Here is a 21,182-nt window from a genome sequence, read left to right as displayed (position 1 = left end):
TCTTCTGTGTATTCTTGCCACCTCTTCTTAATCTCATCTGCTTCTGTTAGGTCCCTGCCTTCTTTGTCCTTTATCATGCCCGTCTTTGCACAAAACGTTCCCTTGAGATCACCAATTTTCTTGAAGAGATCTCTAGTCTTTCCCATTCTGTTGTTTTCCTCGATTTCCTTGCATTGTTCATTTAAGAAGGCCTTCTTGTCTCTCCTTGCTATTCTCTGGAACTCTGCATTCAGTTGGGTATATCTTCCCCTTTCTCCCTTGCTTTTCACTTCCCTTCTTTCCTCAGCTACTTGTAAAGCCTCATCAGACAGCCACTTTGCTTTCTTGCATTTCTTTTTCTTTGGGATGGATTTCGTTGCTGCCTCCTGAACAATGTTACGGACCTCCGTCCATAGTTCCTCAGGCACTCTGTCTATCAGGTCTAATCCCTGAAATCTATTCCTCACCTCCACTGTATATTCATCAGGGATATGATTTAGGTCATACCTGAATGGTTTAGTGGTTTTCCCGACGTTCTTCAATTTAAGCCGAAATTTTGCAAGAAGCAGCTCATGATCTGAGCCACAGTCAGCTCCAGGTCTTGTTTTTACTGACTGTATGGAGCTTCTCCATCTTTGGCTGCAAAGGACATAATCAATCTGATTTCGATATTGACCATCTGGTGATGTCCATGTGTGGAGTCGCCTCTTGTGCTGTTGGAAAAGAGTGTTTGCTATGATCAGCGTGTTCTCTTGGCAAAACTCTATTAGCTTTTGTCCTGCTTCATTTTGTACACCAAGGCCATGCCTGCCTGTTATCCCGGTGATTTCTTGACTTCCTACTTTAGCATTCCAATCCCCTATGATGAAGAGGACATCTTTTTTTGGTGTTAGTTCTAGAAGGTGTTGTAGGTCTTCATAGAACCGATCAACCTCAGCTGTTAATCTGTAACAGCTGAGTGATATAAAAGGCATTAAAAAAAAACCAAAGCTGCAAAAGGGCTTTTGGTTTGGGAGGCTGCAGAGCAATGGAAAGATGTGTAATAGAGAGAGAAAACACACCCAGTGCCCTCGGCCATCATGCAGTGATTAGGTAAGCTCAAACATACCACCAAAAGAAATTCAAAATCCTGGCTCAAAAAAGTGGAAGCCTCAACACAGTTGATGCTGTTGCCACCTACAGCAGCAGTGCAAGAAACCAAAAACCCTGAGGAGAAAAGCTGTGCTACAACCCCTGCCGATAGTGAGCCCTGTCTGTGAGAAGCTGTTGGGAGAATTACTCTTCCCCTCAGGGGAGATTCAGTGAAATTGTCCTCCCAGTTTCTCTGCCCGCAAAGAGGCTGGAGAATTTGAGAGGCCATTTGGGCACAGCTCTATCATGGATATCCCTTCCAAACAAAAAACTCCCGGCCTCTAGGCCTGACCTTCTTCCTTGCCCCCGTAGGCATCAAACTCTCACACATGGAATGCAGGGAGAAGAGAAATGTTAGTTGTGTGCTTTGTGACTTTGTTGGCTGTCTATGGGGGACCCTGTAAGACCATGGTTTAAAACTGCCTAGCTCCATCTCTGTGCTAGCCAAGGGTGAAAACATGCAGGATTTTAAGGGCAGTCATTGGGTGGGGTGGGCTACTTCACCCACAATGTGACCCCCACGTTGCAACCTACATTACACATAGACATCCCAGCCACCAGTGCTGCCCAGTTCACTGGCTGCCCGTTTTTTGGTTGGAGCTGCAGAGGGTCATGCTTATGTCTTGCCAGGACTGGCCTTTGCATGCTGGTTTCTGAAGGATCAAGCTGATTGTAACAGGCCCAGGAGCAGGCCCAGCCATTCTTCGGCTAGTCAGTTGGCAACCCTATGTGGGAGGCAAAGCTGCAGAAGCCAGGCTGCTCCAAAACCCTCCTCAGATTTCGGGAGTTTCAAATTATCTGGCCAAAGTGGAAACGAAGTGTTAGGAATCTTCCACTGATTCCTGGTTGTTGTTTCATTTTTCAAATTTTGTGTAGAGAGTGCCACGTGTGGAGTTTACTGCAGCGTTCAGCTTGTGTGCCTCTTTTCCAGTCCGCTACAGGAACGTGGTAAAACACCCCTCTCCCAGAGCAATCTTTGATGTGATCATACATATGATTACAGCCAGGCACTTGACTTATTTATTTAAAGTATTATTACCCCAGTCTTCAGCCAAAAAGGCTCCCCAAGCTGCTTACATATCATCCATAAACCAAGACCGGCCCTGCTTGCAGACAACCTAAAAAGACACAACACACAAGGAAAAAGGATCCTGGAGGGAAGAGGAAAAAAAGCGTCTTCCAGCAGCACTGGTAGAATGGCCCTGGTTCAGCCTCTCACCTCCCTCTGTCGAGCCTTCTGGAGATTCTTTTCCAGTGCTTTAGCAATGCTCAGGAGCGCATGAGTAAAACCAGTGGAGGCTGGTCACTCCGATGTCAGTGGGGCGGTGAATCCGCTCCAGGTTTCAGTCAGAACCAGTCAGAACTTTAAAGGAGTTATCGAAGGTTGAGTAAAACCCAGAACTCAACAGAAAATCTCAAAACAAAGCTGTCTTGGTGTGGAGAAAATGGAGAGGGAATTCACTTTTACAAGATGTAGTGATGGTCACCAATTTGGATGGCTTTAAAAGGGGGTTGGACAAATTCCTGGAGGAGAAGGCTATCAATGACTACTAGTCCTGGGGAGCTATGGGCTACCTCCAGTATCAGAGGCACTGAGCCTATGTACACCAGTTGCTGGGGAACATGGGCGGGAGGGTGCTGTTTCACTCCTGTCCTGCTTGCGGGTTTCCCATGGGCAGCTGGTTGGCCACTGTGCGAACAGAATGCTGGACTGGATGGACCCTTGGTCTGATCCAGCAGGGCTCTTCTAATGTTCTTAACTGTGCATACAACCACATCAAGGTTGTTGGCTTTCTTTTTAGGGTGGCCGTGTGTCCCCTTTTATGGAGGACCGTTCTCTATTTGAAAGGCTGCCTGGTCCAGGTCTGGTATAAAAATTTAAAAAACCATCAGAAGGGCCTTGAAGGTGGCCCATCACCAGCATCTGAGCAAGGCACACAGGTCATGTCGTCGCCACTTTCCACACTATGGCAAGATGTACCGCATTTCTATTTAAAGGATAATTATTATTTCTAAATTTACATGTATAAACGTGCAAATTTTATGTAAATCGGCGTCCTCTTTTCTTCTCATTTTTCTGCGATTCACAAACGCAAACCCTATTTATCCAATACATGTTGGTTCTGCTGGTGGAGATGCAAATTGAGTTAAAGCTGTGACAAGTAGTGCCCCCCGATGCTAGAATTAAATCTTGTAGAGAAAATCTTGTAGATAACCTGAAATTAAGGAGAAGTGGATACTGCTAAAGATATTAAAGATATTAATCAGGAGTGGCCCACCAAGCAAAATTACAAATTAATAAAGGAACAGAATTGGACAAGGTAGGTAGGGGAGAAGGAAAAGGTTTTAATCCAGCCTTCTAACTTGGTGCCCTCCAGCTGCTGCTGCTGCTGCTGCTGCTGCTGCTACTGATTATTATTATTATTATTATTATTATTATTATTATTATTTACATTTCTATACCACCACATAGCTGAAGATCTCTAGTCATAGGACTAGAGGACTACATAGGATTGTAGTCGCAGGACTATAACTCTCTGGAATGCTGGGAATTGTAGTCCAAGACATCTGGAAGGCATGGGTTTGGGGCTGGTTGTTCTAATCCCTACCAGAAAGGTGAAGACTCTGGTGGAGCTTGGTATTCTCCATCCCTGTATTACAGAGAGAGGCTCACAGAGGATGTGGGTTTCTCAAAGCAGCTGCTGGGATTGCAACATCGAGTCTCATGGGCTTAGCTTCGGACATCCTTGTGCACTGTGGCGTTCATGCCAGCAGCCTGCAGTTGCCCACAGGCAACGGGAGAACTTCACGGTCTGCTTGAGCAGGCTTAAGAGTCACTTTAAAAACTCCCAGCCACCGGCACAGAGACAAAGGGCTGGTCATGGGAGATGGGAATCTCCCTTTCTCAAAGCTCTCTGAGGCGTCTTACAACTCAGACCACGATTGCATGTTGATTGCTCGCTGAGCAAGGAGGAAAAACTGGGTGTCGGGAGCGGAGCAATCAGAAACAAAAGTGGAGGGAGGCGAGGAGAAGAGGAAAGGAACAGAAGGAGGAAGGAAATGGTCTGAAAATGGCAAGACAACAAAGGGGGCGGAAATGGGAAGGGGAAAAAACACGATTCTTGATTGTCAGAAAAAGTGCAGAAAAGCCCACATGAAATGATCCAGGGGCTGGAGCAACTCCCCTAGGAGGGAAGGTTACAACAGCTGAGACCGTTTAGCTTGGAAAAAAGGAGGGTCAGGGGAGACATGAGAGAGGTGTACAAAATTAAGCGTGGTGTGGAGAATGTGGACAGGGAGACATTTTTCTCCCTCTCTCAAAATACTGGAACCCAATGGGGTCATCCCATGAAGCTGACTGGTGGGAGATTCAGGACAGATCAAAGGAAGGACTTCTTCACACAGCACAGACTTAAACTGTGGAATTCACTTCCAGAAGATGTAGTGATGGCCACCAACTTGGATGGCTTTCAGAGGGGATTAGATAGATGCATTCTTGGAGAAGGCTATCAAAGTCTACTAGTCCTGATGTCTCTATGTTCCCTCCAGGATCAGAGGCAGTGTGCCTTTGTACTCCAGTTGCTGGGGAACATGGGCGGGAGGGTGCTGTTTCACTCATGTCCTGCTTGTGGGTTTCTCGTGGGCAGCTGGTTGGCCACTGTGTGCTGGACTAGATGGACTCTGGGTCTGATCCATTAGGGCTCTTCTTATACTCTTATGACATTTGTGTTTTTATTTGATTTTACAGCTTTAAACACTTACCACAAACTGCCCAGAGAGCTCTCATTATTGGGCACTATCTAAATGTTGCAAACAAACAAACAAACAAACAAAATTAAGAACATAAGTCGAAGAGTCCTGCTGGAACAGACTTAAGTTCCATCTACTTTGCTAAGAGCATCACGTCTTTGTCTTCACTGTCTGGCTTTATTTATTTATTGAAGATATTTTTATCCTGCTTGTCAGCCAGGAAAAGGCTCCTGGAGTGGCATCCATATAATTGGTAAAACAGGACGCTCCCTGTCCACAGACTTACAATTTAAAAAGCCACAAGGAAAAAAGGACGGGGAGGGAAGAGGAAAAAAGCAAGTTGTCTTGCATCAAAGTGCCTGTGCCAGGTTTTTGGAGGGCCCTCCAAAGGACAGGGGATGGCACTCTCTGTCATGCCCTGCTTGTGTATTTCCTGACTGGTTGGCCAATACTGGAGATGGGAACACTTGACTAGACTGATCTCCTCCAGCAAGGCAGTTCCAACATCCTTACATTGATTGCTCAGTGGTCCTGCTAGGGCTGCCTAGCAGGGCCAATATCCAGGGGCCCGCAGCCCAGGGGCAAGCAAAATGACCCCCAGAGAGTGATGCAGGGAGTGGGAAACAGGCCCAGCGCCTGCCCTGGGCTGCACATGGCAAGGATGCTGCTGCTCACCACAGCTGTCTTTTTTATTTTAAAAAAACGATTATAAAATCATTTTATAATCTGGGGGTCGCTGACCAGGTGACAGGTGTTCATTTTGTTCTTTTTACTTTGAAAATGGATTCCCTTTTTCGGCCACAAAATGCTGCTGATTCCCAAGTAAAATGCATGCTTCACCTGTGAAGTGATATACCTAGCCTTCAAAGGGGCTGCCACAGAACCATTACGTCCAAAATTACATAGCTGCATTACCGATGTCGGTTCTACTTCTTCATTGAGGAAAGGCGTTGCATCCCCCATGTGGCTGGCTTTCATCATCATAAGAATGTCAGAAGAGGGCCCATCCTGTCCAGCATTGTGTTCACACAGTGGCCAACCAGCTGCCCACAGGAAACCCACAAGCAGGACATGAGTGAAACAGCACCCTCCCGCCCATGTTCCCCAGCAACTGGAATACAAAGGCACACTGCCTCTGATCCTGGAGGGAACATAGAGACACCAGGACTAGTAGACTTTGATAGCCTTCTCCTCCAAGAATGCATCTATCTAATCCCCTCTGAAAGCCATCCAAGTTGGTGGCCATCACTACATCTTGTGGTAGCAAATTCCACAGTTTAACTCTGCGCTGTGTGAAGAACTCCTTCCTTTGATCTGTCCTGAATCTCCCACCGGTCAGCTTCATGGGATGACCCCGTTGGGTTCTAGTATTTTGAGAGAGGGAGAAAAATGTCTCCCTGTCCACTTTCTCCACCCCACGAGGGCAACAGGACACAAGGGCAACAGCACCCTCCTGCCCCTGTTCCCCACCAAGTGGTATACTGCCTCTTATAGTGTAGGTAGCATATAGCCATCTTAACCAGTAGCCATTGATGGCCTTCGCCTCCAGGAATTTGCCCACTCCCCTTTTAAAGCCATCCAAATTTCCAACTCTACAATTTCCTTTTTTAGGTGCCTAAAACAAAAGTAAAAACCAGCAACAGCCTAAAAACCAAAGTAAACAGGAGCAGCAGTACTTAACATTAGTACAAAATATCTAAGAAGACGCACCAAGGGTGCAATGGTGGGTGCTGGAGGACTTTTTTTTTCCTATCTAAACATGCCATTGCACCCTTTTATTTTGAAGAAAAAAAATTATTTTGAAGAAAATTTTAGATTGAAAAGCCTGGGGAAATTAAAAATATTTTCATCCTGTGCCGAAAACACGCCAGCCTAGGTGCCTAGCGAGCTTCTCCGGGGAGGGTGGTTGACAACCAGGGAGCCCCCACCGAAAAGCTGAAAGGGACCACCCTGCATCCATAGAAAATCCACCCCTGAATAAGCAGTTAATGGGGACAAACAAATAGAAGACTGTCTCCATCAGGACCTGACTGGGAGCATTCCAGAGGCCTTTCTAGCTGACCCGTTGGTAACAGGATGCTAGGCTAGATAGGCTTTCGGTCTAAATTTAAATCAGTCATCATACTTTATGCTCAATGACACTACATCTCTCTCTCTCTCTCCCTCCCTTCCAGTGTGCATGTGTGTGTGTGTGTGTGTGTGAGAGAGAGAGAGAGAGAGAAAGAGACCAACCTTTGGCACAACCCCTTATTATTACATTCATATCCCACCGTTTTCCCTCTTGCAAAGAACCCAAGGCGGCTCACACGGTCCCCCTCCTCTCCATTTTATCCTCACAACAACCCTGTGAGGTAGGTTAGGCTGGGAGTTCAGTGACCAGTCCAAAGTCACCCAATGAGCTTCTTGACTAGAACCCGGATCTCAAGTCCCAGTCCAGCACTCTAACCACTACTCCAGACTGGCTCTCCTTACTTCTCACTCTGTACCGGAACTAAGCCTGCAACTGAACTGAATGCATATTCTTCCCCCATTTACCCTCTCCTCCCTCTCTTTATTTCCTGTTGTGCCAAATTTTAGATTGTATGATCTTGGGGGCAGGGATCTGTGTTCTTGTTTTTCTATAGTGCTATGCATTGTTGGAAACAGGTGATTATGATCACTGATCCAGGAATGCAGAGGTAGGTAACTTGTGGCTCTCCAGATGTTTGGGCTGATAGCTCCCATCATCCTTCACCACTGGCTATGCTGGCTGGAGCTGATGGGAGTTGTAGGCCAAACCATCTGGACAGTCATACACTGCCCACCCCTGCAGTAAGGCAATTCTTATGAACTTACATTACAAGGTTAGCCAGTCTTGACTGAGACAGAGAAAACTGGAGCTGGAACAAGGAGACAGAGAATTTGTTTAAAGAAAACATAAAACAAGGGGAAGGAAATCAACAGAATCAGGGGGAAAGGGAATGTAGTGGCAATTCCTGCTCCTGGTGGAAAGATTCAGCAGCTGTCCATCCACACGCTGATTTTCTGGGCCTGCCTTTGCCACGGTAACTTTCAAGCCATTTGAAAATAGCCTCTGGATGCTCTCAGGTCAGACCAAGGATCTCTCCTTCCCTCCCGTCTCCCCGTTTTTGAACGCAGAGGCTTAAATGTCATACACACATCAGTTGACGCTGACAACGCCTGACTGCCAGAGCATTTTGTGTGCATGCAAGACAGAGAGAGATGTGGCAAGGCCACGTGGAAAGAAATGGGCATTTGTACAGAAAGCCACCACATGGCTACTCCACGGGCAAAGTTCCCCTGTCCTCGTTTCCCTTGGCTTTTCCAGTGCCTAACTTTAAAGCAGAGGTAAAGAACAAGTAAAAAAGGAACATGAAAGAGATATGTACAAGCAGTGCATAGGAAGCACATTAATTCTGCCTTCAAACCAGTCCTCAAAACCCATCCCTGCTGAACTGTCAATGTCTGGCCATCTTCTCTAAGCTCAACAAAACCTTGATGTGCAACTGTATTTCCTCACATTCATACCTCACCTCTCTCTCCCCATCACTTTTGCCTCTCCCGCTTCTTCCCTTGTGACCTCAGCAATTGCTCCACCGATCCCTTTCCTCATCTAAGACCTATTTGCTTGTCTAGCAACCAACACACCCCACATTAAGGAAAGGGGAAAATAATACTGGGCTTAGCAGCCCTGGAAGCAAAGGGTTGAGAACTGATTCATCCAAGGAACTCAGGGTAGCGTACATGTCTCTGCTCTCAGGTTTGGTCTGCACAACGACCTTGCGAGGTAGAGAAGGAGTGCGGGCCGACAGAGGTAAAGAACAAGTCACACATCAGTCAAGAAATAGAAGCAATACCATCAGCTTGCCCTATTGTTTCCCCCGCGCACCAGCCAGTACTTAGTGGTATACTGTCCCAGGCAGAACATGAAGGTTTTTAGCTGCCATGGCTAATAGCCATCAATAGATTGCTCTTCCTCCATGAAATCTAATCCCGCTTTAAACCCATCTGAGCTAGTCAGTGCCAGCTCCAGGTTTTTGAAGGTGCTTGGGAGAGATCCTCTCAATGAGCCCCTCCCTCAGTGGGACTCCTTTCTCACCACCATGGTGACCATCTGCTTTTGCTCCTCACCCTCTTCCTCATCATTGTTCCCACTTGCTTGCTTGATGGGCAGGGAGCCAGGGAGCCAGGGAGCCAGGAGGCCATGGCATCTCCCGCTCCTCCTTCTCACCACCACCGTTGTCTGGGCCAGAGCGAGAGGCAGGTGAACAAGCAGGCTGCAGTGCGGAAGACGAGGAGCAAATTTAGGGGGCTCTTGTCAGTGGGCCCCTGCTGGGGTGCGGGCCCTTGGCAAGTGCCCAACCATGCCTACCCTTGGCACTGGCATTATTGCTCGCAGCCATCCTTCATCTTGCAGCGGTGAGTTCTGTAAATTAACCGTGTCTGCTGTGAAGCCCTATCTCATCTTCTTTTGTCTTTTAGAAGTACCACCCTCATAAATCCCTTTTGAGGAGTGGAAGCCTGTTTTTCCATTCGCCTTGTTCTGATCTGCTCTCCTCCACCAGTGCTGGAAGGGGATCCATTGGGGAATTCTGGCCTCTCATTTCCAGTCTCTCTCTTTCTTCCCCCCTGCCCTGCAAACCCAACCTTCCCATATCTCCCTGCAGCATCCCTGGCAACAGAGACATCACTTATTAAAATAGTTCCCCCCTTCCCTTTCCAAATCTGCCCCCCTGCCAAGTCTAAAGGGGGTGTGAGGGGAGAAAGGATGTTCTGATTGGTTACAATTGACCATCTCACCCATCCAATGGGTTGCTTTGCTGGGGTGGCATGGGGTGGGGTGGAGGGCTAAGAAAGATAGATAACATGTTGTGTGTAGAACCAGTGGATTAAAATAGATCTCACACTTGTCCTTCTCCATTCAACCCCTCTTTTCTTTCTTTCCTCATTGCTTCCCCCCGCCCCGCCGACTTCGCTTTGGGTCCTGTGGGCTGTGTGTTTGGTTTATTGAATTGCTGCTCACGTCTTCTGTGCCTGCTCTGCCCTCCCCTCCCTCTCTGCTGAGCGAGTGCACAGCTAAATTTTATCCCAGCCTTGGCAAAAGGCCTGTCTGCAGATGCCACAGCTGCTGCTTCCGGGCCACCGGAGAGGCTTACGGTGTCTCGACCTGGCCGAAATGCCAAAGCGCTGCACAGAATCGCTATCTATAGAGAATGGTATCAGAGCAGCTTTGTCAGCTTGGTCCTGTCATTCAGATAAGCCCAGTATCCTGTTGCTGACGCTGGTCAGCAGCAGATGCTGCTGGGGGAAGTGTGCAAAGCAAGAGTATCAGCCAACAGTTGAGATATTCAAAGAAATTTACTTATAGGTATGGCAGTGTGCAACACGCTCCAACTGGTGTAAAATGCAGTTGCTAGGCTGCTAAACAGTGCACAGTATCCATACCTGTCTTGAAAGGTTTGCACCGGTTGCCAATTGCTTTCCGGGATCAATTCAACATGTCTTAACCTTTAAAGCCCTAAACAACTTTGGACCTGGCTATCTAAGGGATTGCCTATCTGGCTATGAACCAGGTATTAAGATCTGCAGGAGAGGCCCTTTTGAGAGCACCATGGCCCCTCAGAGTGAAAGGGCTTCCTCTTGCGTTGCTCCCCCAGGAACTAGGATTGGCCTCCTCTCTTTTGGCATTTAGAAATGGTTTGAAGATGCATCTTTTTAATTTCGCCTTTTTAAATAATGTAGTTCTTTTAATGTTTCTAATGTTCTTTCTTGGTTTATTCATTGTTTTAAGTTTGTATTGTTTTAAATGGCCTGGATGGCTTTTGGGAAAATAAGGCGATATATAAATGACAAAAATAAAGAAATTACAGGGATGCAGGAGAACCCTGCTAGATCAGATCAAGAGGTCTATGTGGTCCAGGGGTGGGTATGTTCCAAGGTTGGGGGGGGGTCTGCATTGCCCCACTCAGACCCCCTCCTGCCCTGCCACCACCCTCCGCCAAAGTTCGGCAACATGGCAGTGAGGAAAAATAGGCTGCTTTTTAAAAAGCCAAAAGTGTGGTTTTCCAACATAGCGGGAGTAGGGAGGAGAAGTGGCAATTTTTTTAAATGGACCTTTTTTGCCACTGCCACACCACCAAAATGGAGTGGCAAACTGCACTTTCGGCTTTTAAAAGCAGCGCATTTCTCCTCGCTGCTGCTCCCACTGCCACCCCACCAAATTTGGGCAGCAGTTTCGGTGGTGAGGGTTGTGACTGGCTGCAAAAAACAAAAAAAAAAAAGCAGAAGGGGCACATATGGCCCACCCCTGATCTAGTCCAACATCCTGTTAGCCAGCCAGAAGCCCGTGAGCAGGGCACAAAGGAGACAGCCGTGCCTTGTGTATCCCCCAGCAACTGGTTTTTCAGAGATAAACTGCTTCTGTTTAATTGCGGATGCAATTTAAGCTCTCATGGCCAAGAGCCATACAGAGACTTCTCCCAGTCCCCACTCCCTTTAAAGGCCATCAAGGTGGATCCACAGCTGGCTGGAGAACTACACTAAGAGCACTCGTCAATGGTTTCAATGGTTTCTCATCAAACTGGAAGTATTGAGACGGGTGCTTCAGGGCTTGGGCCTGGGCCATATACTCTGCAACATTTTATTTAATGACTTGGAGGAAGAGGTGAGGGGGATGCTTATCAAATTTGCAAGTGATACAAAACTGGGTGGGATAGCTAATACCTCAGAAGCAGGGATGCGGCCAGGTAATTTTAGACCTTGGACTTCATGGTAAAATGGGGGGGGGGGTGACTTTAGATGGCCATGTGTATTCCTTCTGTTGTGAAGCACACAACTAATATTTCTCTCCCCTGCCCCCTGCTCAAACTGCAGTTCCATGCTTTTCAATCCTTCTGCATTCCTGATATGTTACAATAACAAAACTGTTTGCCAACCCCAATTTTAAAAAATGCTCTGCGCCTGTGCAGTTTTGTATTTTAGCCTCACTTAAAAATCATGGCATCATCATGACTGCGGGACTGAAATGGAGTTTGCATCTGCTGCCCTGCTGCCCTCTCTGGGGAGTCATTTGGAGGGCTGTTGGGCTGCAGAAGGCTGCACTTGATAGCTTAGAAAACTGGGCAGAAATGAACAGAACGAAATTTAACAGAGACAAGTGAGGACAGCCAAAGACATTTTGCTGCCTGAGGTGCCCCCTCCCACTCCATATACAAAAGCCGAATGGACTGGTAGTTGAACATTTCTTCAATGCTGATAGCACGCTAGCTCAGGGTGTGTAGGACAGGCTGCATTGTTCACCTCACTGCGAGCGCCTCGCTTTGCCTAATGGCAGGGCCGGCCCTGGAGACAAGCACGAAGTTTTTCATTTAGGAAAAAGAAATCAAATGCACAGGTCTAAGATGGGGGATACCTGGCTTAGCAATAATATGTGTGACAAGGATCTTGGTGTTGTAGTCAATCACAAGCTGAATATGAGCCAGCTGCGTGATGTGGCTGCAAAAAAGGCACATGCAATTGTAGGCTGTATCAATAGAAGTACAGTTTCTAAATCACAGAAAGTGATAGTTCCACTCCACTCTACACTGGTCAGACCTCATCTCCAATACTGTGTCCAATTCTGGACACCATACTTTAAGAAGGATTCAGATAAATAGGAACAAGTTCAGAGAAGGGTAACAAAAATGATCAGGGGACTAGAAACTAAGTCCTATGTGGAAAGATGGAAGGAACTGGCTCTGTTTTTCCTTGAAAAGACTGAGGGGGGAGGGGGGATATGATAGCACTTTCCAAGTCCCTAAAGGGTTGTCACACTGAAGAGGTCTGCAACCTGTTTTCTATCATACATAATACAAAATAATGGGTTGAAGTTACAGGATGACAGATTTCAGCTGAACATCAGGAAGAACTTCCTAATGGTTAGAGCAGATGGATGATGGAACCAATTGCCTAGGGAGAGCCCTAGGTGGGCTCTCCGTCCCTGGAGGTATTCAAGCAAAGACTGGACAGCCATCTGTCAGGGATGCTGTGGATTCATGTCCACAGCAGGGGGTTGGTCTAGATGGCCTTGACGGACCCTTCCACCTCTATGTTCTACAGGATCCAGTTCACACTGGATTTGATTAGCACCTTTCAACACACGCCTCCTACAGATTGCATTGCAAGGCTGTGTTTCCCCAGCTGCCTTAAAAGGAAAACCAGAGTTGGAAGGGACACTCTTGGGTCATCTAGGTGAGGCAGAATTGAGAAAGTTGAAATCATACCAAAATATGTTCTTCAAAACAATCAATGGAGGCTGGTGGCTCTGATGTCACTCGGGCAGTGAATCCACTCCAGGTTTCAGTCAGAACCCTAAAGGAGCTATCCAAGGTGCTTCACACCTTGGGTAGTTCCTTTAGAGTTCTGACTGAAACCTGGAGTGGATTCACCACCCCACTAACATCAGACCCACCCGCCTCCACTGAAAACAATGCTCCCTCCAGAGCCATGCCAGAGATTCTCAGCTGGCGTTCAGGTGAGAAAACCCAAGAAAAGGCCATCTTCCCAAACAGAGTGAGAAACGGCTGAATTACTACTACCACTTGCTGGGGAACATGGGTGGGAGGGTGCTGTTGTGCTCATGTCCTGCTTGTCGGCTTTTGAGCACTTCAAGATAGAAGAAATGTTGGAAGGATTTTTTCCAGTACATCTGAAGAACGACAAGCGGCCCCTGCGGAAGGAAATGTCCAAGACACGTTGAGCAGAATATATTTTTTTCAGGCACCTGAGAACTCTTTTTCTTTTCTGTTTCAGGCTTCCCATTGGGGCATTTGGTTGGCCACAGGGCAAATGCTGGATGCAGGGCTAGATGGATCCTTGGCTTGATCCAGCAGGGTTCTTCTCATGCTCTTAACATTTCGTGGCAAAGACAATAAGAGCCCCTGGGATGTTTCACCTGGGCCCAGAGTCCAGTGGGAGGGAGGGGCCATTGGGGGGATGAAACCAGAGCCTTCCCTCTGCAATTTTGTCCAACGTTCTGTCTCCTGCTTGCAGGCCAGACACCAATGTTTCACTGGTGGAAATGTTGCGCCTGCAGCTGCTGGATGTGCAAGCCAAGGTTCACCATTGCCTTCGCATTCTGCTAACACACATCGCCCAAAGGCTCTGCTCAGAGTAGAGTATTTGAATCTGCCAGGGCTGGGCCTTCAGTTTCAGCTTTAGCTGGGGCTGGGCCGGTAGTTATCTCTGGGTCCTGGCCCCCTATGAATCCCCCAGGCAGTGGGGGAAGCCTCACTTCCGTATTTTGAAACTCTCAAACATCTGCTTTCTCACTCCGAGGCTGCCTCCTTGACAAGAAGCAGCATGTCTGAGCCTGGGAAACGTGGCCAAGGGCTGGCAGCCGGCCCAGTGCCGTGCTGAGTCAGCTTGGCTGAATCCTCCAAGGTGATGGTTTGCTTGCTTCGCTCTCTCTCTTTTCCTCCAGCTCATGTGGACTCATGTGGGAAACACCCTTGAAAGCAGAAATGTACACACACACACACCCTCCAAAATATGGTTGGCCTGGGAGAAGCTGGCAAAGGAAGATAGGAAGCTGCCTCATATGGAGTCGGACCCTGGGTCCATCTAGCCCAGTATTGTCAATGTTGACTGGTACCAATGCCTCTACAGAGTTTCAGCAGGAGTTTTTCCAGCCCTACCTGGAGATGCCAGGGATCGAACCTGGGACCTTCTCAGGGTGGGCCCTACCATGAGGCAGAGTGAAGCTGTCGCCTCAGGTAGCAGCAAAGTGTTGGAGGAGAGACCTATGTGCTGTTTGGAGAGACCTATGTGCAGACCTCTACAGCCTGTAAGAACGTCAGAAGAGCCCTGCTGGGTCAGACCCAGGGTCCATCTAGTCCAGCATTCTGTTCACACAGGGGCCAACCAGCTGTCAACCAGGGACCCACAAGCAGGGCATGAGTGCAACAGCACCCTCCCGCCCATGTTCCCCTGCAACTGGTGCACACAGGCTTATTGCCTCTGGTACTGGAACATGGCCATCAAGACTAGTAGCCATTGCTAGCCTTCTCCTCCAGGAATTTGTCTAATCCCCTTTTTAAGCCATCCAGACTGGTGGCCATCACTACTTCCTGTGGTAGCAAATTCCATAGTTTAACTCTGCACTGTGTGAAGATGTCCTTCCTTTGATCTGTCCGGAACCTCCCACTGTTCAGTTTCATGGGATGACCCCATTGGGTTCTAGTATTAGGACAGAGGGAGAAAAATGTCCCCCTATCTGCATTCTCCACATCACGCATAATTTTGCACACCTGTATCATGTCTCCCCTTACCTGCCTTTTCTCCAGGCTAGACAATCTCAGCTGTTGTAACCTTCCCTTATAAGGGAGTTACTTCAGCCCCTTGATCATTTCAGCTGCCCTTTTCTGCACTTTTTCGAGTTCTACAATATCTTTTTTTAGGTGTGGTGACCAGAACTGTACACACTATTCCAAGTGTGGTTGCACCATAGATGTGTAGCAGTATGATATTGGCAGTTTTATTTTCAATTCCTTTCCTAATTATGTCGAACATGGAATTTGCCTTTTTTACAGCGGCCGCACACTGGGTCGACATCTTCACTGAGCTGCCCACCACAACCCCAAGATCTCTTTCCTGGTCGGTCACTGCTAGCTCAGATCCCATCAGATTATACTTGAAGTTGGCATTCTTTGCCCCAGTGTGCATCACTTTACACTTGCTTGCACTGAACCGCATTTGCCACCCCTCCCCCTACAGGGGAAACCAACCCACCACTGAGGACTGCCTTGCTGGATAGATTTTGGTTAAAAAGATCTTATGACAAATCCATGAGAATGAGAAGAGGGCTGTACCTTTAAAAAAAAATAGGGGAAGAGACATAAACCAGCGAAAGAGAGGGGAAGTCTCTTTAGAGGAAGAGACAGCACATGCTTTCCACGTAGAAAGTCCCATCTCCAGGTCTGGCTAGGAAAGACCCCTCCCTGTTTAAACCCCCAGATTGCTGCCCATCAAGTTACAGTTGACTGTAGACAATCCTCTGTTAGCTGGAGGGATGATGGACTGACATTACATAAGGCAACTGACTAGGTTTGGGCCTTTGTAGCATTTTTAGACACTTCCATCCAGCACCCAAGCATGCATGTTTCCCCATGTCGCTCCCAAACGATGGGAAACACTCCCACAAGAACTATGATCCCCATACACGCTCTTGGCTTTTAAAAAGAGTGCAAAGACGCCTCTTTTTAATTTAGCCTTTTAAATGGTGTCATTGTTTTAACATTACACTGCCTTGAATGTTCTTGGGGTTTTTTTAAAGTTATTTTAAGGTTTTATTGTTTTAAATGGCTGGATACCCCCTTGGGCTTTTCAGTAAACAAGGCGATACATAAATGTCAATAATAAACAAATAATAGGAATGCAAGAGAGCCTGGCTGGATCAGACCAAACGGTCCATCTAGTCCAAGGGTGGGTAACTTTGAAGGTTCAGGGGCTGCATTGCCTCTCGGGGCCTGCTGAAATTCAGCAGCATGGTAGTAAGGAAAATAACCTGCTTTTAAAAGCATGGTTTACTGACACAGTGGTGACAGGGAGGGAAAGTGGATATTTTTAAAAAGTGGCCCCTTTTTGCCAAGGCCGCACCACCAGATTTCAGTGGCAAACCACACGTTCAGCTTTTAAATGCAGGCTACATTCCTCAGGCGCACCTGGGAAACTCAGGAGCAGGACATGGAAGGGATTGCCTTCCCCTGTCATCTGCCCCCATCAGGCTGGTATTCAGGGGCAGAGTGCCCCTGAGCATGTACGTGCTCATCTGCAAGCACAGCCAGCAGCCACCGATAGACCTATCATCCATGAATTTGGCTCCAATACCTATGACTGTGGTATCTTGTGGCAGTGAATTCCGTAAGTTAAACACAAGAAGCAGCCTTCTAAATCAGACCAGCTAGCTCAGGGGTGCAGAACCTCAGGCACATGGGCCATATCTGGCCCGCCTGTAGTCCCAATCCGGTCCTCCAGGGTTCCCCAGATGACCACGCCCCTTTCCCTAACCCCGCCCCTTTCCCCAATCACTAATTGCTTGGCAGTTTCTTGGCTTTTGTGCAGTTTTCCCTCCATTCTAAAAGGCTGAAATGCCTCTCTGAAGGTTGAGTTATCGGCAAGGATAATATAGTCAGAGAAACAGTATCCCTTCACATTTGGAGCTTTGACGCCCCTGATCCAGTTCACATCATACTCGCCACATGTCCAATCAAATGCCTCTGGGAAGCCGCCAAGTGGGGCTCAAAGGCAACGCCCTCCTTGCCAGCATTTGGTATTCAGTGGTAGACCACCACTGAAACTGGAAGCTCCACAGAGCCATCACAACAAATTACTCTTGATAGCCCTCTCCTCCCCCACAAATCTGCCCCATCTCCTTTCAAAGCCACATCAGCCAGTTGATTAATCACGGTGTAAAGTTCGGAACTATTTTCTCTCAACCAGCCCAGAACCTTCTGCCGGCCTCTCTCTTCGGATTATGAGTGAATCTTCACTTTCTCCCCATCTCACATACTTTTTAAAGCCTACAGTATATATTTTTCAGGAACTTTCCTCTCCAGGCATTCCAGACTGGCACTCCTGATATCCATTTAACAGCACAGTTACTGATGGGGGCAGAAGCCGAAACGTTCAAGCCTAAAATATATTTTTTGAATACCCTGTTGTTAGTCTTTCTGTCTTTCATATATTTATTTATCGCATTTATATCCCGCCTTTTTCCTCCTTAAAGAACCCAAGACGGCATACAGAATCCTCCTCCTCTCCATTTTATCCTCACAACAATAACCCTGGGAGGTGGGCTGGGCTGAGAGTCTGTGACTGGCCCAAAGTCACCCAGTGACTCTCTAGCCACTACACCACACAGCCTCCATGGCCAAGTGGAGACTAGAACCCGGATCTCCCGACTCCCGGTCCAACACTCTAGCCACTACACCACATTGCCCGCCCCATTAAATTAAAGAGTTAAATACACACACTTCCTTGTGCCACTGCTTGAACATACTGCCCATCAGCTTTATTGAGTCACACAGACATGACATGCAGACACACAGAGCCACACACAGACCATGTCCTAGTATTTTGAGCAGTCACCAACTGGGGGTTCCAGGGGGTTGCCAAGTTTCACATCCAATGTCAGGAGAGGCTTGGAGAGAGACGGGCCAGGTATACCAGTGGGCCTGGCTAGCCGCTCACTTTAAGGAATGTATAGTGGGAAAGGGGGCGGGGAAGAAAGAGGCCAGGCCCACAAAGCTCCACCCCTTTCCCAAAGCAGTGGCACCCAGGAAACTAGTTGCCGACCAGGGGTTGCACGCCCTATGATGCCCACGGAAACAAGAAGAGACTCTCGTGACTAACACATTTATTCTAGCAGAAGCTTCCATGGACTATAGCCCACCTCATCAGATGCATGGGGTGTGATGGAGTGTTTCAGGTTTGATGTTCAGCAAGGAAGAACTCAAAGGGTGATTGTTTTGAGTTGACTGGCCAGCTGTTTTTTAAAACAAACTATCTGCATGCTGCGGTGCACCAGTGTGCCAGAGAAGCAGAGGGGCAGGGGGAGAGGGAAGAAGCATGTGGCATTATAGATTTAAAGGCCACCCCAGCCAAAGAGCAAACCCGAAAAGAAAAGAAAATTCTCCCTTTTCTAACACACAGTATCCCAGTCTCGCCCTCCTCCACCCCAGAATATCTCCCTCCCCAAATGAAAACCTTGTAGTAGAGAATTTCAGAAAATCTCCTCCTGGGACTTCTAAACTTTAGGACGTGTTTAAATCAATCCCATTACTGTCCAGCCTTCGCCAACAATCTGTTCATTCATGCTGTTACAAACCAAATACACAACCCACCCCAAACATGGCAAAAATGTGGCTCTTCAGTATCAAAAGTCAAAACTGTGTCTCACCCCATCTTCTCCAGCCTGTCTTTTTCTTTCCGCTCTTGCTTTGATCCTCTCTCCACGTTGCCTCTTTTTCCCCCCTTTCTTTCGCTTTTTCCCCGGATCCGGATACTCCTCAAATTTCCTCCGGAATTTCACTTTGGAAATCCATTAGTTTGTTAAGGGCAAGGAAGAGAGGAGGGAGGATGTGTGCTTGAAAGAAAGGGAGAGATTACAAACAAATAAATGCATGTATACATTACATTCCCAGTGGGTTGGGACAGGAAGGGAAGGTTGAAGACTAGGACAGCTGCCCCCGCCCCCCAAAAAGAGGGTCTCCCTTTTCACATATCCTTGGGGAACCCCACAGATAAGAACTTTCGGTCTCCTGCTAACAGCTTCTCTTTTCCCCCTCTTGTGTTAGGAAGAGGGCGGAAACAGGAGGAAGCTGTCAGCTGGTTTTGTGTGTGTGTGTGTGTGTGCAAATATTTCTCCTTTCTTTCCACTGTTCCAGGCAAGCCAATAGCTTTCCCTGCACAGCCTAAACAAAATTTAAAAATAAATCAGAATAAAGCAGGGCTGCTTACCCAGTTTGTGTCCTTTGTGGAAGGTGGTGGAGTGGTGGTGGGGGTTTTCTTTCCTTTTCTTTGTCCGTGTCTTTGTTCTCCTTTTTATTTTTATTTTTTAAAATTCTCTTCCTTCCTTTGCCAACTCTGCTCCTTCTCGATCACATTTCTTCTGAGTTGTTTCCAAAGCGGGGTCTTCTTTGTTAGCTCCACGGCGCCACCTACTGAAAGACACAGAGACCCTCTTGCAGGAGCTCTGGACGTTTTCGCAAGCGGAGTTCAGGATACCTGGGTCGAACCACCAGGGGCCAAAAGTTACTGCAAGACAGAGGGCCCAGTTTTAAATTGAAAGGTATTTCCAGGCAGCGTAGGATACAGAGTAGATGCTAAAAACGCCACTTAAAGATAGAACATTAGAAAGCACAGTGTGGTGTAGTGGTTACTGTGCTGGGCTGGAGCTCGGAAGATCTGGGTTCAAGTCCCCATGAAGTGCACGGGGAGATTTGGGGCCAGGCACTGACGCTCAGCCTAACCCATCTCACAGGGTTGTTGTGAGGATAAAATGGGGAGTTGGAGGAGGAGGTGGTGGAGGAGGATTGTGTGTGTCACTTTGGGCTCCTTGGAGGAAAAGGCAGAATATAAATGTAACAAATAAATACATTGGAAGGGACTTCAAAGGCAACCTAGCCCAACTCCCTGCTATGCAGGAAAACTACCACAGCATCCCCGATAGGTGGTTCAGCTTCTGTTCAAAAGCTTCCAACAAACGAGACTCCACCAATTTCCAAGGCTCGCACCATCAGGAAGTTCATTGGAATGTTTTGTTGAAATCTCCTTCCTTGCAATTGGACCCTGCTGATTTGGCTCCCACAAACTCACTCCATCATCTGGCTCTGGGACAGCCCTCCAAATATTTGAAGATGGCTATCCTATGGCCTCTCCGTCATCTCTTCTCCAGGCCAGACATACACAGTTCCTTCGACCTTTCCTCAAAGGACTTTGTCTCGAGCCCCTCGCCATCTTCACCACCCTCTTCCGGATACATTCCAGATTGCTAAAATCCTTCTTTTTGTTATTTACAATCTTTTTAACCCAGCTCCTCAGCCAAAACAGGCTCCCAGAGCAGCTTACAACAATTAATATTAAGACAGTCCTTGTTGCCCTTAAGCTTACAATGTAAAAGACACGACACCAAAGGAAAAGGGGCTGGGAGGGAGGAGGAAAAATGCAGAATGCAGACACCACTCATTCATTCATTCATTCATTCATTCATTTCATTCCTATACTGCCCAATAGCTGAAGCTCTCCGGGCGGTTCACAAAAATTAAAACCAAAAAGCGCAAGATAAAACAATATAAAATATAAAAGTATTAAAACCACAATATAACCAGAATAAAACCTAGCAGCAATGCAGAGATTTGAAATACAGATTTAAAACACCAACGCTAAAAGACTAGGAAGCTAAAATGCTAAAACTGGGAGAACAAAAAGGCCCTCACCTGGCACCGGAAGGAATACCACTTCTTCGTTTCAACATTCTTGTTGGTGTTCTTTCTGGCAGGGAAGGACCAAACAAGCTCCCTGTAGTTGCTCCTTCTCTGGCTGACGTATGGGGCCAGGATGGTCTTCCCCATGCTGTGATATCTATCCTGAGATGCAACAGGGGCAGGGCAGGGGGGACCCTCCCAGTGGCCCTTGGCTTTTGGCTGATGGATGAGACCAGAGTCTGCAGTCCCAGGGAACTATCAGTCAGAGCTGTGCGTTCCTTCCTGTTGATGTTATTTATCGTTGCAAGTTTTCCTGAGGCTGTGTTTTAAACAACAGAAGATGCCTCCCTCCCTCCCTCC

General features: G+C 47.5%; 1 protein-coding gene across 6 annotated transcripts in view; it reads right to left on the bottom strand.

Annotated features, from left to right (window-relative positions):
- Positions 1-19,523, bottom strand: part of HOMER3 (homer scaffold protein 3) — a 55,608-nt gene extending 36,085 nt beyond the window's left edge. For 2 of the 6 annotated variants that reach the window (XM_084826304.1, XM_084826308.1), the window contains exon 1: positions 18,797-19,191. Coding sequence is in view for 2 of the 6 variants with exons in the window: in XM_084826308.1 (XP_084682434.1) it covers positions 18,797-18,801 (5 nt within the window). In the remaining 4 variants the exon portion in view is untranslated. Of the gene's footprint in view, positions 1-512; positions 693-18,796; positions 19,192-19,356 lie in introns of those variants that run through there. The other 4 variants (XM_084826307.1, XM_084826305.1, XM_084826309.1 and 1 more) reach the window with 4 other exon arrangements.
- Positions 19,524-21,182: the final 1,659 nt, after the last annotated feature.

Source organism: Heloderma suspectum, chromosome Z (genome assembly GCF_057233095.1).
Source record: "Heloderma suspectum isolate Gila_16-S chromosome Z, 16-S_ref, whole genome shotgun sequence".
NCBI lineage: Eukaryota > Metazoa > Chordata > Lepidosauria > Squamata > Helodermatidae > Heloderma > Heloderma suspectum.
Note: the sequence above shows the minus strand (reverse complement) of the source record. Positions and strands in the feature narration are given on the sequence as shown.